We start from the raw sequence: 12955 nt of genomic DNA on the forward strand, positions 1-12955 counted from the left end.
TGGAGTGAAGTGAGTGCACTTGCTTGTCTGCTGGAGGGGAGACTGGTCTGGGGTTTGGGGGTGGCATTTCAGAGCCAGGGAAATAGGGGGTTGTCCGTCCCTCCTTCCTCCTAAAGCTGGGGAAGCGGAGGCACTTTTATCCCCCCCTTCTGCCCTGACCCCCCCAACTCTGGGGCATGTGCAGAGCGCATTTCCAGGTCCAGGAGCATATGCAGAGTTATCCCCCATGCTTGTGGGAGCCGAAACACACACATACAAGCGTATTTCTCTCAGCTTGAGAAATTGCAAAGGGTGAAGAAAATGGCTCTGTGTGTGTGTGTGTGTGTGTGTGTGTGTGTGTGTGTGTGTGTGTGTGTGTGTGTGTGTGTGTGTGTGTGTGTGTAAATTCATTTTCTGCACCTTTTGCATTTCTCAAGCTGAGAGAAATCCACACCTTCTGGATTTTTTCCCTGTTTTTTATAAAGTGTTTCAACTTTTTAAACTTTTTATTTCACTTTATTATGCTTTTATTAAAATAAAAAAATCAATAACTAAAACAAGGGGATGGGTCTCCATTAAAGGAAGGAATAGATTGTCTCCATTGGTCCTGGGAGCCCAGTAAGTGTATATGTATATGTAGTTTTGTAGTCCAAAAAATGTAACTTTCCCAGTCTTGACCTTTCAAGACTGAGTAGGTTGAATATATTGCCCCATGATCAAAGAGCTATTCTCCCCAATACCTAATTCCAAAAGCGACATACCCCCCCACCCTGTGCACAGAGCCCCCCCCGAATACGTCCTCATTTGTCCTCCCTTTTGGCTTTCTATGTCCTCCTTTTCGTACACATGTATCCGGCAACTCTACCCTTAAAGGATTGTGCTCTAGTGTGGCAGGCGCTAAAGGAGGGGTGAGCTCTGGAAAAAAAACAATGGAAGGAAAGGGTCCTCTTGAGGGTGAAGAGAAGCAGCTACAGACAGCACGCGACGGAGAAGACAACAGCGACGAAGGTCCTTCTCTCCCTTCAGAGGTCCTTCCAAATCTGTAGGGTATCGATTTTGTTTCGTTTTGTTTACAGCAAGACATTAACACTGACATTTTATCACATTTCAATGGCTAGGTTCGGATGTTTGTATGCCAGGCACTTTTCAAGTTCATTCCACTCTCCAAAAAAAAGAGTTATTTAAAAACACACACAACCAATTCTGATTTCTCTCTGGAAAGGTTTTCCTTCTGACTTCTCTGTGGTTTCCCTTTCAACAGTCCCTGCTGACACTGGTTCATGCTTCAAATGGTCAACTTTTACTTCAGGAACAACCAAGAAACTACTTACATCTTCATTTTCTGTCATGAAAAATTGTTTTTATGTGTATATCTATTGTATAATTTTTAATGTTGTTAGCCGCCTAGAGTGGTCCTGACACGACCAGATAGGCGGGATATAAATAAAATAATAAATAAATAAATAAATAAACCTATAAACTTTCACCTCTCCCTCCAATGGAGAGAGGTAAAAGGGTTCATGGATTGAATCTCAGACATTCTGAATGTCCTCAAGTCTCTCCAGGCCTTCTCTTTAACATCGAATGCTTCCAATAGCTCCCTGGGCAATGGCAGGTGAAGTAGGGTCAGCGTACCATCTCCCCATCCTTCTCTTTCCTCAGGGTTCATCTCCCAATTTGAAGAGACCCTTGTCCAGCAGGCTGAGGCAAAAGATGCAGTCCCGAAACCAGCAAAATCAGGGAACTGGACAGGGAACAGACTGTATTTGTCTTCAGTGTGGAAGGGATGGTCACTCCCAAATTGGCCTTCTCAACCCCACAAGACACCGTTCTAAGACCTCTATTCAGAGCATGTTACCATAGTCCCTCAGAAGTGAAGAATGCCTTCTAGACCTCATTGGAAACCATTCCCCACCATCTTGTGGGTGATGCTCTCACCCAGCTTCTGGGTCCTCCATGCCTCCTCCTTGTCTGTCTCTCTGTCTCTGTCTCTCTTTTCGATCCTTTTCTTCTCTTCTTGCTCCACTCTCTGCTTTCTCACTCCCCCAAGTAGGAACACTTTCTAGGAAAACACTGTTTTCTGTGTGTTGCTGCTTCTTCTCCTGGAATCATTCATCTTTCCCAACTGGGGTTGCAGTAATTTTCCATCTGTATCCATTCTCTTTTCTAGCATCTACTTCTCCATCTTCTACTCCTTTGGCCCCCACTCATGCTTTCTCCTCTATTTATAGCTCTCCCCTCTCTTTTCTTTTTCTCCTCTCCCTGAAGAATGGATTAGGGATGGGATTGGAGGCTTACCACTTTTCATAAAACCAGAGATGCACATTCTTTTTTTTTTCCTTAACCACATGGGAAGAGGAATTTTGAAGAAATTACATCATACTTTGAAGCCCTGAGAAGGAAAACCTCAAGGTTTTGGGGGCACAGAGAGTCTTCTTCTCCATCCTACCAGTACTCAGAAGAGGAATAGAAAGGGAAAGAAAAATACTCTTGGTGAACAACTGGCTATGAAGGTGGTACCAACATGAAGGATTTGTATTTTGGGACCAACTAGATTTTAATGTGAGTGTTTGTGGACAAGTCAACCTCCTCAGAAAAGGAGGTTTGTCTTCCACAGGGAAGAAGAGAGAAGAGGAGGCCGGAGGGAAAGCCTGCCTTACCTCATCCCAATGCTATGATTCCACCATCTTCTGTAGTGACAGGATGTGAAAAAGGTCTGGTTCCTTTCATTTGGAAGTGAGACACCACCTTGTTTCCTTTTCCTAGAACCCAGAGATTCTCCTTTGGGACATCGAAGCCACCATTTTGATCAGCCTGAAAACAGAGCAAAACTGTGGCTCAAAAGCAGGTCTGTTTTACACCTTAGTAGAGATGGGCGTGGAGGTTCGTGCTGGTCAGAGGTTCATATCAAAGATGCTGCATGTTCCCTTCCCCTGCTCACTTACCGGCCAGAGCATGCTCTCCTCCTCCTCTTTGGCTATTCAGCCAGTCCCTGGCAAGAGCATGGGTTTTCCCATCCTGCCTCCTTGTCTGAGACGGTGATCAGCCAAGGAGGCAGAGCAGAGAAGCATGGGCTCCTGCTGGAACTGGTTGAACAGCCAAATAAGAAGAGGAGGGCAGCATGCGATCAGTGTGCGATCCAGCTGGGGAGGTGAGAGAAGAGAATGAAGCACACCTGCAATGCTGTGCATACAAACTGGCACAAACTTTCACTTCCAGGCGCGCCCACGGATTTGGCCCAAGCACTTCATTAGCTCTGGAGCTACTTGTACTTGTCCTCCGCTCTTCCTCAGTAGCATGTTGGACGCCTTCCGACCTGAGGGGCCCATCTTCCAGCGTCATATCTTTTAGCCTTTTGTTTCTGATCATGGGGTTTTCTTGGCCAAGATACTGGAGTGGCTTGCCAGTTCCTGCTCCAGGTGGATGGCATTTAGACAGAACTCTCCACTATGACCTGTCCATCTTGGGTGTCCCTGCACGGCATATTCCATAGCTTCTCTGAGTTACTCAAGCCCCTTCGCCACGACAAGGCAGCAAACCGTGAAGGGGTGGTTAGCTAGGGACACTAAAAGCAATTTAAAAAGCCTTCTTCAGGTATGTGAGTAGCAAAAGACAAACAAAAGATTTAGTGGCACAGCTCCGCAAAGGAGATGGAAAAATGATAACAGAGGACAAAGAAAAGAGGTGCTCAGTACCTATTTTAGTTCCATCTTTTCCCGTAAGACAGACAGTGAACTTCCAAACAAATTGGAAGTCCATGTGGGGGGGGGGGGGACAGGATTGCAGCTGGAGATAGATCAACAAAAAATCAAGGAATACCTCCACCTTGACCTAAAAACAACAAAAAGTCATGTACAGGAAGTGGGAAAAAGGCCAGGCCACCAAGGGTGAGTACAGACAAGTAGCAAGGAAATGCCGGTATGACATTAGGAGAACAAAAGCTGAGAATGAGCTGAGGTTAGCTAGAGACACTAAAAGCAATAAAAAAGCATTCTTCAGGTATGTGAGTAGCAAAAGACAAACAAAAGACATAGTGGCACAACTCCGCAATGGAGATGGAAAAATAACAGAGGACAAGGAAAAGGCAGAGGTGCTCAATTCCTATTTTAGTTCTGTCTTTTACCATAAGACAGACTATGAACTTCCAAACAAATTGGACTGCAGCTGGAGAAAAATAAACAGTCAAGGAATACCTTACTACCTTGAACGAGTTCAAATCTCCAGGACTGGATTAACTGCATCCGAGAGTACTGAAGGAACTGGCTGAAGAACTCTCGGAACCGCTCTCCATTATTTTCTTGAAATTATGGGAAACGGGGAAGGCGCCAGAGGATTGGAGGAGGGCCAATGTTGTCCCTATCTTTAAAAAGGGCAAAAAAGAGGAACCTGGGAACTACAGGTCAGTCAGCCTGATGTCAATGCCAGGCAAAATTTTGGAACAGAAAGCAGTCATTGTCCAAGCACCTAGAAAACAAAGCAGTAATAACTAGAAACCAATACGGATTTGTCCAGAACAGTAGTTCTTAACCTTTGTTACTCGAATGTTTTTGAACTGCAACTCCCAGAAACCCCAGCCAGCACAGTTGGTGGTGAAGGCTTCTGGGAGTTGCAGTCCAAAACTCCTGAGTAACCCAAGGTTAAGAACCAGTGGTCCAGAACATATCCTGCCAAACTAATTTGAACTAGTTTTTTGATCAGGTAACCTCCTTGATAGACAGAAGGAATGCTGTAGATGTAGTATATCTTGACTTCAGCAAAGCTTTTGATGAAGTGCCCCATGACATCCTGATTAGCAAGCTAACTAGGTGTGGACTGGATAGATCATGTGTCAGGTGGATACACAACTGGCTACAGAATCGTACTCAGAGGGTGATGATTAATGGGTCCTTCTTTAACTGGGCGGAGGTAACTAGTGGGGTGCCCCCAAGGCTCAGTCCTGTGCCTGGTGCTTCAATATTTTAAATTAATGACTCTATGATTATTTGGACCAAAACTTCAGCCTTGGAGGAAAAACGTCCTACCTGTTAGAGCAGTACAACAGTGAAACCAGTTACTTTGGGAGTTGGTGAGTGCTCCAACACTGGAAGCATTCAAGAAAAGCTTAGAGAATCACCTGGCAAATATGCTTTGATTGTATTCCTGCCTTGAGCAGGGGGTTGGACTTGATGGCCTTGTAGGCCTCTTCCAACTTCACTTTTCTATGATTCTGTGATTATTTGGACTGAAACCTTAGCCAAGAGGTGCGGAAGGAGACAGAGTGGGGGGCTAGGTCCTAGGAACCCAGAGTTTGAATCCCCCGTTGGTCACAGAATCTCACCAATGATGCTTGGCACTAGTAAAACCGCTCCTTTAACAGAGAGCGAAAAACTCTGTTAGGGTTGCTGTAACTTGGATGCCGCTTGAGACGCATGACTTACAACCTGTGTCAGCAGCTGTATTTCAGGCTGTCAAAATGACTTCATTGCAATTGGAGCATTTATTGGTTTCAAGGCAATTTTCATATAATGATTAATTTAAAATCGTGATAAAAACATTGAAGTAAAAGACGCAATTGGTGCTGACAAAGAATCACAGAGCACGAGACAGGGAGGTCCACACATCACATCCAGTCTTTGTCACTGTCTTCCGACATGCAGACGTTGAGCCAGAGCATTAACCCAGTTGACCGTCTCCTTCCTGATGTAGAATATGCTCAGGAATGTGGGGTTTGTGAACCTTGGGAGGAAGTGAACATTTCCTCCAAAGGATTTCCACATTCAAAGCCAACATGACGTTTCTTTCCAAAGTGCCTTCGTAGGTCCACAAAGGGTTAAGTCAACAGTAGAGCTCTCAGTATCCCTTGAATCTCCGAATGTTTTCTTCCCAGGAGAGACATTCAGATGACATTTCAAAAGTTTAAGGTCATTTTGCAGAATTTTCAGACTTTCCACTCTCTGTGCATAAGCTGATGTGTGAAGCTCTGGGTTTTGCAACCAAGTTTTCCCCCCACATTGTCTCCATTTTAGGGGTTCTCACTGGAGTGAATTTTCTTGTGTTCTTTCAGATCGAACAACCAGAGAAATCTTTCCCCACATTCCTCACATTTATGTGGTTTTTCCCTAGTATGAAGTTGTTGATGTTCTGTGAAGGGTGACTCAGCTGTGAAGCTTATCCCACATTCTTCAGAACGACACGGATTCTTCCGTGAATGTGAGCGCTGATGTATGGTTAAATTAGAGAGACGCGTGAAACATTTTCCACATTCTTCGCACACATACGGTTTTTCCCCTGAATGAATCCGTTGATGTTTGGTGAGGTTTCAACAGGAGCTGAACTCTTTGCCACAGCTTTTACAATGATAGGGTTTCTCCCCTGAATGTGAGCGTTGATGTATGGTTAAACTAAAGAGACGCGTGAAACGTTTCTCACATTCATTGCATGCATACGGCTTTTCTCCGGAGTGACTTCGTTGGTGTACTCTGAGGTGAGACTGTTGGGAGAACATTTTTCCACATTCCTTGCATTGATAGGGTTTCTCTCCTGTGTGACGGAGCTGATGTGCTTTGAAATCTGATGGATCACTAAAACATTTCCCACATTCTTTGCATGTATAAGGTTTTTCCCCTGAGTGAATTCGTTGATGTACGATGAGGTTGGAGTTTTTGGAAAACGTTTTCCCACATTCTTCACAGAGAAAGGGTTTTTCCCCTGAATGAATTTGTTGGTGTGCTGCAAGACTGGAGTTTTGTGAAAACCTCTTCCCACATACTTCACAGGGAAAGGGTTTCTCTCCTGTATGAATTTTTTTATGTTGTCTGAGATACGAATTACTCATGAAGAACTTTCCACATTCATGACATTTGTAAGGACTCTCCTCAGTGTGCATTCCCTCATGTTGCTTAAGTCCCGAATTTCCCTTGAAGCTCTTGCAACATTCTTCACCTTTATACAATTTTCCTTCTGAGTCCACAGGCTGAGTGACTTGAAGAGCTGAGCTAACGCTGAAGCATTTTTCAGACCCTGAGTCTTCATAAGCTTTCTCTCCTGTGGGAAATCCTGGATCTTCTGGGCTCCATCTGGAACTCTCTCCATCCTCCAAAGAAAAACAATAATGTGGGGTTATTTTCTATTAAATTTCATGTATTAATGAAAATTGGCTCATCTCTATTCCTTAAAAAAAATTTATCTCCTAAATATATTGGCTGAGTCTCTTTCTTGGGGTGAAGGTGGTTGAAATATATCCCTCCCCCCCAGAACAGAGGGTGGCACTAAAAAACCCAGGGAATGGAGGCTGAACCAGCGTTATGAGAGGAGTAATTTCCTCATGTTTATGGAGAGTTTTTTCTGTGTTGAAAGCATTTGTTTCTTTGCTTTTGCACTGGGGGGGGGGGGCGCAGGAAAAAGTTACCTGCCTTCTGGGTTGAACATTTTAAATCCACTGCATTTGTTCCCTGCAGAAAAACAGCAAAGGACCAGTTCTCATCACCGTTGATTCTAACACAGTGGCAATGCGTTCCACCGTTAGAGCTTTACACCCTGAGCTTTGGTGAAAAGATTCCTAAAATCCTTCTACATCCTACACCGAATATGGAGATACAAACCTCCCACCTCTCCCCTTTTCTTCCAGTCATGATCCTGCCTTGTTTCCATTCCTATCTGTATTTCTGTGAGGGATCCTGGCCTGTGATGAGGTGGCTTGCAGGCAAGCTGAGAAGCATCATAAAATCTGGACCATTCCTTGCATGGTTAAATGTGAGCGGGAAGTGGAGGTTAGGTTTTGAGAACCACAAAGCCATTTTAGAGAAACCCAGTGGAAGCAGCAGTGGGTTCCCAACGGGTGTGAGTCGATAAAAAAATCTTTTGTATTACTTCAAGAAGTAATTACTAGGAGTTGTTTGGGGTTCTCAGGCTCCGACCTCCTTTCATAGAGGAGGGCACGATGAACGTAGGAAACGCCGTTTAATAACAACGCATCAATTAGAATCCTATCAGGGTTAAAGGAAGCTTTGTGCAACTTGTTGTGGTTAATTGTGTCTAACAAGGTGCCAGGCAATTAACTGTCTTGAGTAATTTCCTGAATTCCCTGGCAAATACCCTGAACCAGTATACCAACACAGATGTCAAGGCTGTATCTTTGTGGAACTAGACAGGTGGTCTGTTCTATTGCTGGTAGTCTTCCCTTAGATTGTTTAATTATCCCAGTGCAGGTGCAGTGCAAAAAGTTTAGGTTTTAGAGGTGAATGTCTTCAGATCAAGAAATCACCGTACACGGGAGGCGTTGGGCGCTGCATCTCCAGAGTCAATGCGTTTATGACAACAACAAAAAATCCAGGTGGGACAGCATGACTCTGCATGACAATGGAAGAAATGGTAGGGGAAGTATTAAGGTCTGTGTGGTTGTGAGAAAAAGGACATGGAGGAGAACCCTCCCATCAATATGTCACCCCCTTCATCCTTCAGAAACTGAGGGCATTATAACCTCCTCTTCACTTAGAGATACGGGTGAAGAAAAGGGGGGAAATGAGCATCCCTGTCAGTTTAGGAGAAAAGTAATGTTCAACAGAGGATGGGTCAGCCATGGAGAAGGACATTAAAATGGGGGGGGGGAGTAGAGAAAGGGGAAGAGCTGGCAGAAGAGAAAGGGGAATCACAAAAAAGGAGAGAAGGCTCCAGGAAGGGATATAAAGGAACAGAAAGATTATTGTGGAAGAGGAGAAAGAATCTGAAGTGAAAGAATCTGAATTACTGGAAGGGCAGGAATGCATCTCAGAATGCAGGACATGCAACAATGGGCTAAAGTTACAGGAAACCAGATTTTGGTTGAATGCCATGAAAATGTCCTAATTGTTACAGAAGTAGAACAATGGAACCAATGACCTCAAAAGGTGGTAAGTGCTCCCACACTGAGAAGTTTAGGCAACTACCTGGCAGATATCCTTTGGTATGTATTCCTACACAGAGTAAAGAGTCAGAAATGATGGCATTAGAGGGCCCTTCCGAATTCATGATTCTGTGATCACCAAAGAGGATGCATGGATGAGGGAGATGGTCCATCTTAAGATCCCCCAAGAAGAAGCAGGGAAACATCGACCTCTTAGAAAACCCTCTATTTGGGGGAGGGAAAGAGAAAATATCACCACATAGAACGTGAAAGGAAGACCAGGGAAGAGACTAGAGGGAGAAGAGAAAACTCATGGAATCCCATCCAGGAGATGATCCAGAGGGGAGCCTCAAGCACAGGAGGAAGGGGATGAGTCGAGAGGAAAAGATGCCGAGGAAAACTGGGTTCAACATCCAGGCTCTGTCTCCTTATGTACAGGCCAATGCCAATCTCCTCCCCAAACCAGTCCAGAGACAACGAATGGACCAAAATGTCCACTGAAAAGACTTATCATTATGTAACCCGGGATGATATGACTCTTTATGTTGTTGTCCTTTGACTCTGAGTTAGAAGCTCTAAATCCTGTTAGAGTTGCTGTAATTTGGATGCAACTTGACAAACATACTCACACAGTCAGGATTCCTATTTCCATATTTCAGGTAGTCTAAAAAGACTTAGCTGGAATCAGATCATTTATTACTTTCAAGGCAATTTTCATAAAATGATGAAGTTAAAATCATGATAAAACCATTGAAGTAAAAGATACAATTGGTGCTGACAAAGAATCACAGAACACGAGGCAGGGAGATCCACGCATCACATCCAGTCCTTGTCATTCTCTTCCGACATCCAGACTTTGAACCAGAGCATTAGCCCAGTTGACCGTCTCCTTCCTAATGTAGAATGTGCTCAGGAATGGGGGGTTTGTAAACCGTGGGAGGAAGAGAACATTTCCTCCAAAGGATTTCCACATTGAAAGCCAAACGTTTCTTTCCAAAGAGCCTTCGTAGGTCCAGAAAGGCTTAAGTCAACAGTAGAGCTCTCAGTATCCCTTGAATCTCCGAATGTTTTCTTCCCAGGAGAGATATTCAGATGGAGTTTCAGACACAACCAAGCAACCAACCAAGTTATCCCCCCCCATTGTCTCCATTTTACAGGTTCTGACTGGAGTGAATTTTCTTGTGTTCTCTCAGTTTGAACAACCAGAGAAATCTTTCTCCACATTCCTCACATTTATGAGGTTTCCCCCCAGTATGAAGTTGTTGATTTTCTGTGAAGGGTAACTCAGCTGTGGAGCTTATCCCACATTCTTCACAACAATACGGATTCGTATTCATTACATGCATACGGTTTTTCTCCAGACTTCGTTGGTGTACTGTGAGGTTAGAGTGTTCGGAGAACATTTTCCCAACATCTTTGCACTGATAGGGTTTCTCTCCTGTATGACAGCGCTAATGTACTTTGAAAGCTGACGGATGACGGAAACATTTCCCACATTCTTTACATGTCTAAGGTTTTTCCCCTGAGTGAATTCGTTGATGTTTTTTGAGGTTTGAACAGTCGCTGAACTGTTTGCCACATATATTACATTGATAGGGTTTCTCCCCTGAATGTGAGCGCTGATGTACTTTCAAAGATGACGGAAAAGTGAAGCATTTCCCACATTCATCGCATACATACAGTTTATCTACTGAGTGAATTCGTTGGTGTACAACAAGGTTGGAAATTTGGGAAAACCTTTTCCCACATTCTTCACAGAGAAAGGGTTTCTCTCCTGTATGAATTCTCTGATGTACTATAAGATCACTCTTCTGCTTGAAGCTACTCCCACATTCTTTGCATGTATAAGGTTTTTCCCCTGAGTGAATTCGTTGATGTACCACAAGGGTTGAACGTGTAGTGAAGCTTTTCCCACATTCTTCACAGGGAAAGGGTTTCTCTCCTCTATGAATTCTCTGATGTACTGTAAGAACTCTCTTATAGTTGAAGCTTCTCCCACATTCTTTGCATGTATAAGGTTTTTCCCCTGAGTGAATTCGTTGATGTACTACAAGGTTTGAACGTTTAGTGAACCTCTTCCCACATTCTTCACAGGGAAAGGGTTTCTCCCCTGTATGAATTCGTTGATGTTCTCTGAGATTTGAATGCCTTCTGAAGCCCTTTCCACATTCATGACATTTGTAGGGTCTCTCCTCAGTGTGCATTCCCTGATGTTGCCTAAGTCCAGAACTTCCCTTGAAGCTCTTGCCACATTCTTCACCTTTATACAATTTTCCTTCTGAGTGCACTGGCTGAGTGACTTGAAGAGCTGAGCTAACGCTGAAGCATTTTTCAGACCCTGAGTCTTCATAAGGTTTCTCTCCTCTGGGAAATGCTGGATCTTCTGGCCTCCTTCTGGAACTCTCTCCATGCTCCAAAAAGTGACACAGACTTTCCTCTGAGTAGCATGTTGGACATTTCACTGGGCTTTTCCTCAGAGGGCTCCTTAGCCCAAACTCTGAGCTCTGAAGGACATGGAGGTGTCTTTTTATTGTCTTTTCCTCTTCTTCCTGACAGACACCTCCACTCAGATAAGGGTGAGGCTTGTTTTTCCTCTGCCTTGGCAATTCATCTCTGTTCCCACAGTTCTCCTTTTCATCCTCCACTCTTTCTGGGGATGTCCCGTGGAGTCCTCCTTCCTCTTCCTGTGCATCATCTGCTGGAAGAAAGAGAAAATTCATGGTGATTAGTGACTTTTGCCATTTAACATGGAAAATATCTATTGTTAAGCCAATGTCCTGCTGCCTCCTTTTCTCTGCTGAGAAAAAAAGTAGATTACAATCATTCGTGACCTGGGTTAACACCTTCTTAACCAACAGAAGTCCAAGGATTTAAAGGAATCAGATTTCCAGTCTTAGTGCTAAAAGTTTTAGGTGGACCTAAACGAATGTTTATTGGCTGAGCACTAAAGTCCAAGAACATTTATTTTTGCTTGGGAAGGGAACGTAAAAGAGAATGCAAATGCAAAAGTTCCTATCAGGAAGAAAAGTGTTTTTCTAAACCTAGCTGGATGAAGAGATCAGTGAATGGAGTGTGGATCTAGAGTCCAAGGGTTCGATCCCCCATGATACCTCTTGGGACTTTGTAAACTTTTCTCAGAATTTGCTACCTTTTCTGTTCAAGAGGCTTAAAACAATTATAGGGGGTATAGAAATCACCCGCAAATTACCCTAGACTTGAAGTTCTATTAAACATACAGCATGAAGATTTTTTTTTTACTACAAGTGTTCCAAGAACAATGAATCAGCTACTCTACTAGCAAGACCACTAACCTAAAACAATTTTTTTAGCAGTCCCCTGTTCTGTTTTGCTTCCCAATCCATACAGAGAAGGTAGTTGATGTACATGTCCAACCTGAAAAGGGGATAGGTCAGCCATCTCTGAGTACCCTCCAGCTGGGAAAAGAGTGTTGTGAGTCAGAATCGACTATACAACACATTAAAAAGATGAAAAATCAGCTTAACTGAGCCACTGAGTTTCTAAGATACATTGCTGGTGCAGTCACACAATTAGAATTAATCGGACATTACACATAAAGTTATTATAAAACAGAGAAGTGATGAGTGGTAATCAAGACAAATGTATACAATGATTAACATGCAGAGGGAAACAGAATAACTTTGTCTCAACTCCAAGAATGAAAAGCTCCCTGATTCTTTTGTAGAAAAGATTTTATACCCGGCAGAGGTCGAGATGCCTCTGATACGCCTGAGGGTAGAGCAGGAGCTTCTTCTTCACCGTCATCTTCTCGGTCCTCCGTGGTCTCCAGCTGCTGCTGCTCACCCTCAAGAACAGTTCCTGGCCTTCCAGATATGCGCCAAGTATTTGTCTTCATGGGCCACCTGGGACAACAGAGGAGAGTTTTGCATGGGACGATCTCATCCACCTGCTTGTTTTGTCATACATCACTCTCTGTTATGCTTATGCAGTGCCCCAAAGCATTCAAATCAATCTCTGAGCTGATAAAAACCTGCAAACTGCATATCCCCACCCCTACACCACCCCTGGAGCTGACTACTCAATTTTCCAACACCAGAAGTACTGAAGGGTGAATCAGCCTTGACTCATGGAATTGAA

The 12955-nt window shown here is 43.8% G+C and overlaps 1 protein-coding gene across 1 annotated transcript; it reads right to left on the bottom strand.

Moving 5' to 3' along the window:
- Positions 1-473: 473 nt before the first annotated feature.
- On the bottom strand, positions 474-11939 carry LOC144587447 (uncharacterized). The gene has a single exon (XM_078388005.1). It carries the CDS (start codon positions 11557-11559, stop codon positions 10348-10350), a length of 1212 nt encoding a protein of 403 aa, XP_078244131.1. The 5' UTR covers positions 11560-11939; the 3' UTR covers positions 474-10347.
- Positions 11940-12955: the final 1016 nt, after the last annotated feature.

Source organism: Pogona vitticeps, chromosome 2 (genome assembly GCF_051106095.1).
Source record: "Pogona vitticeps strain Pit_001003342236 chromosome 2, PviZW2.1, whole genome shotgun sequence".
Lineage (NCBI taxonomy): Eukaryota > Metazoa > Chordata > Lepidosauria > Squamata > Agamidae > Pogona > Pogona vitticeps.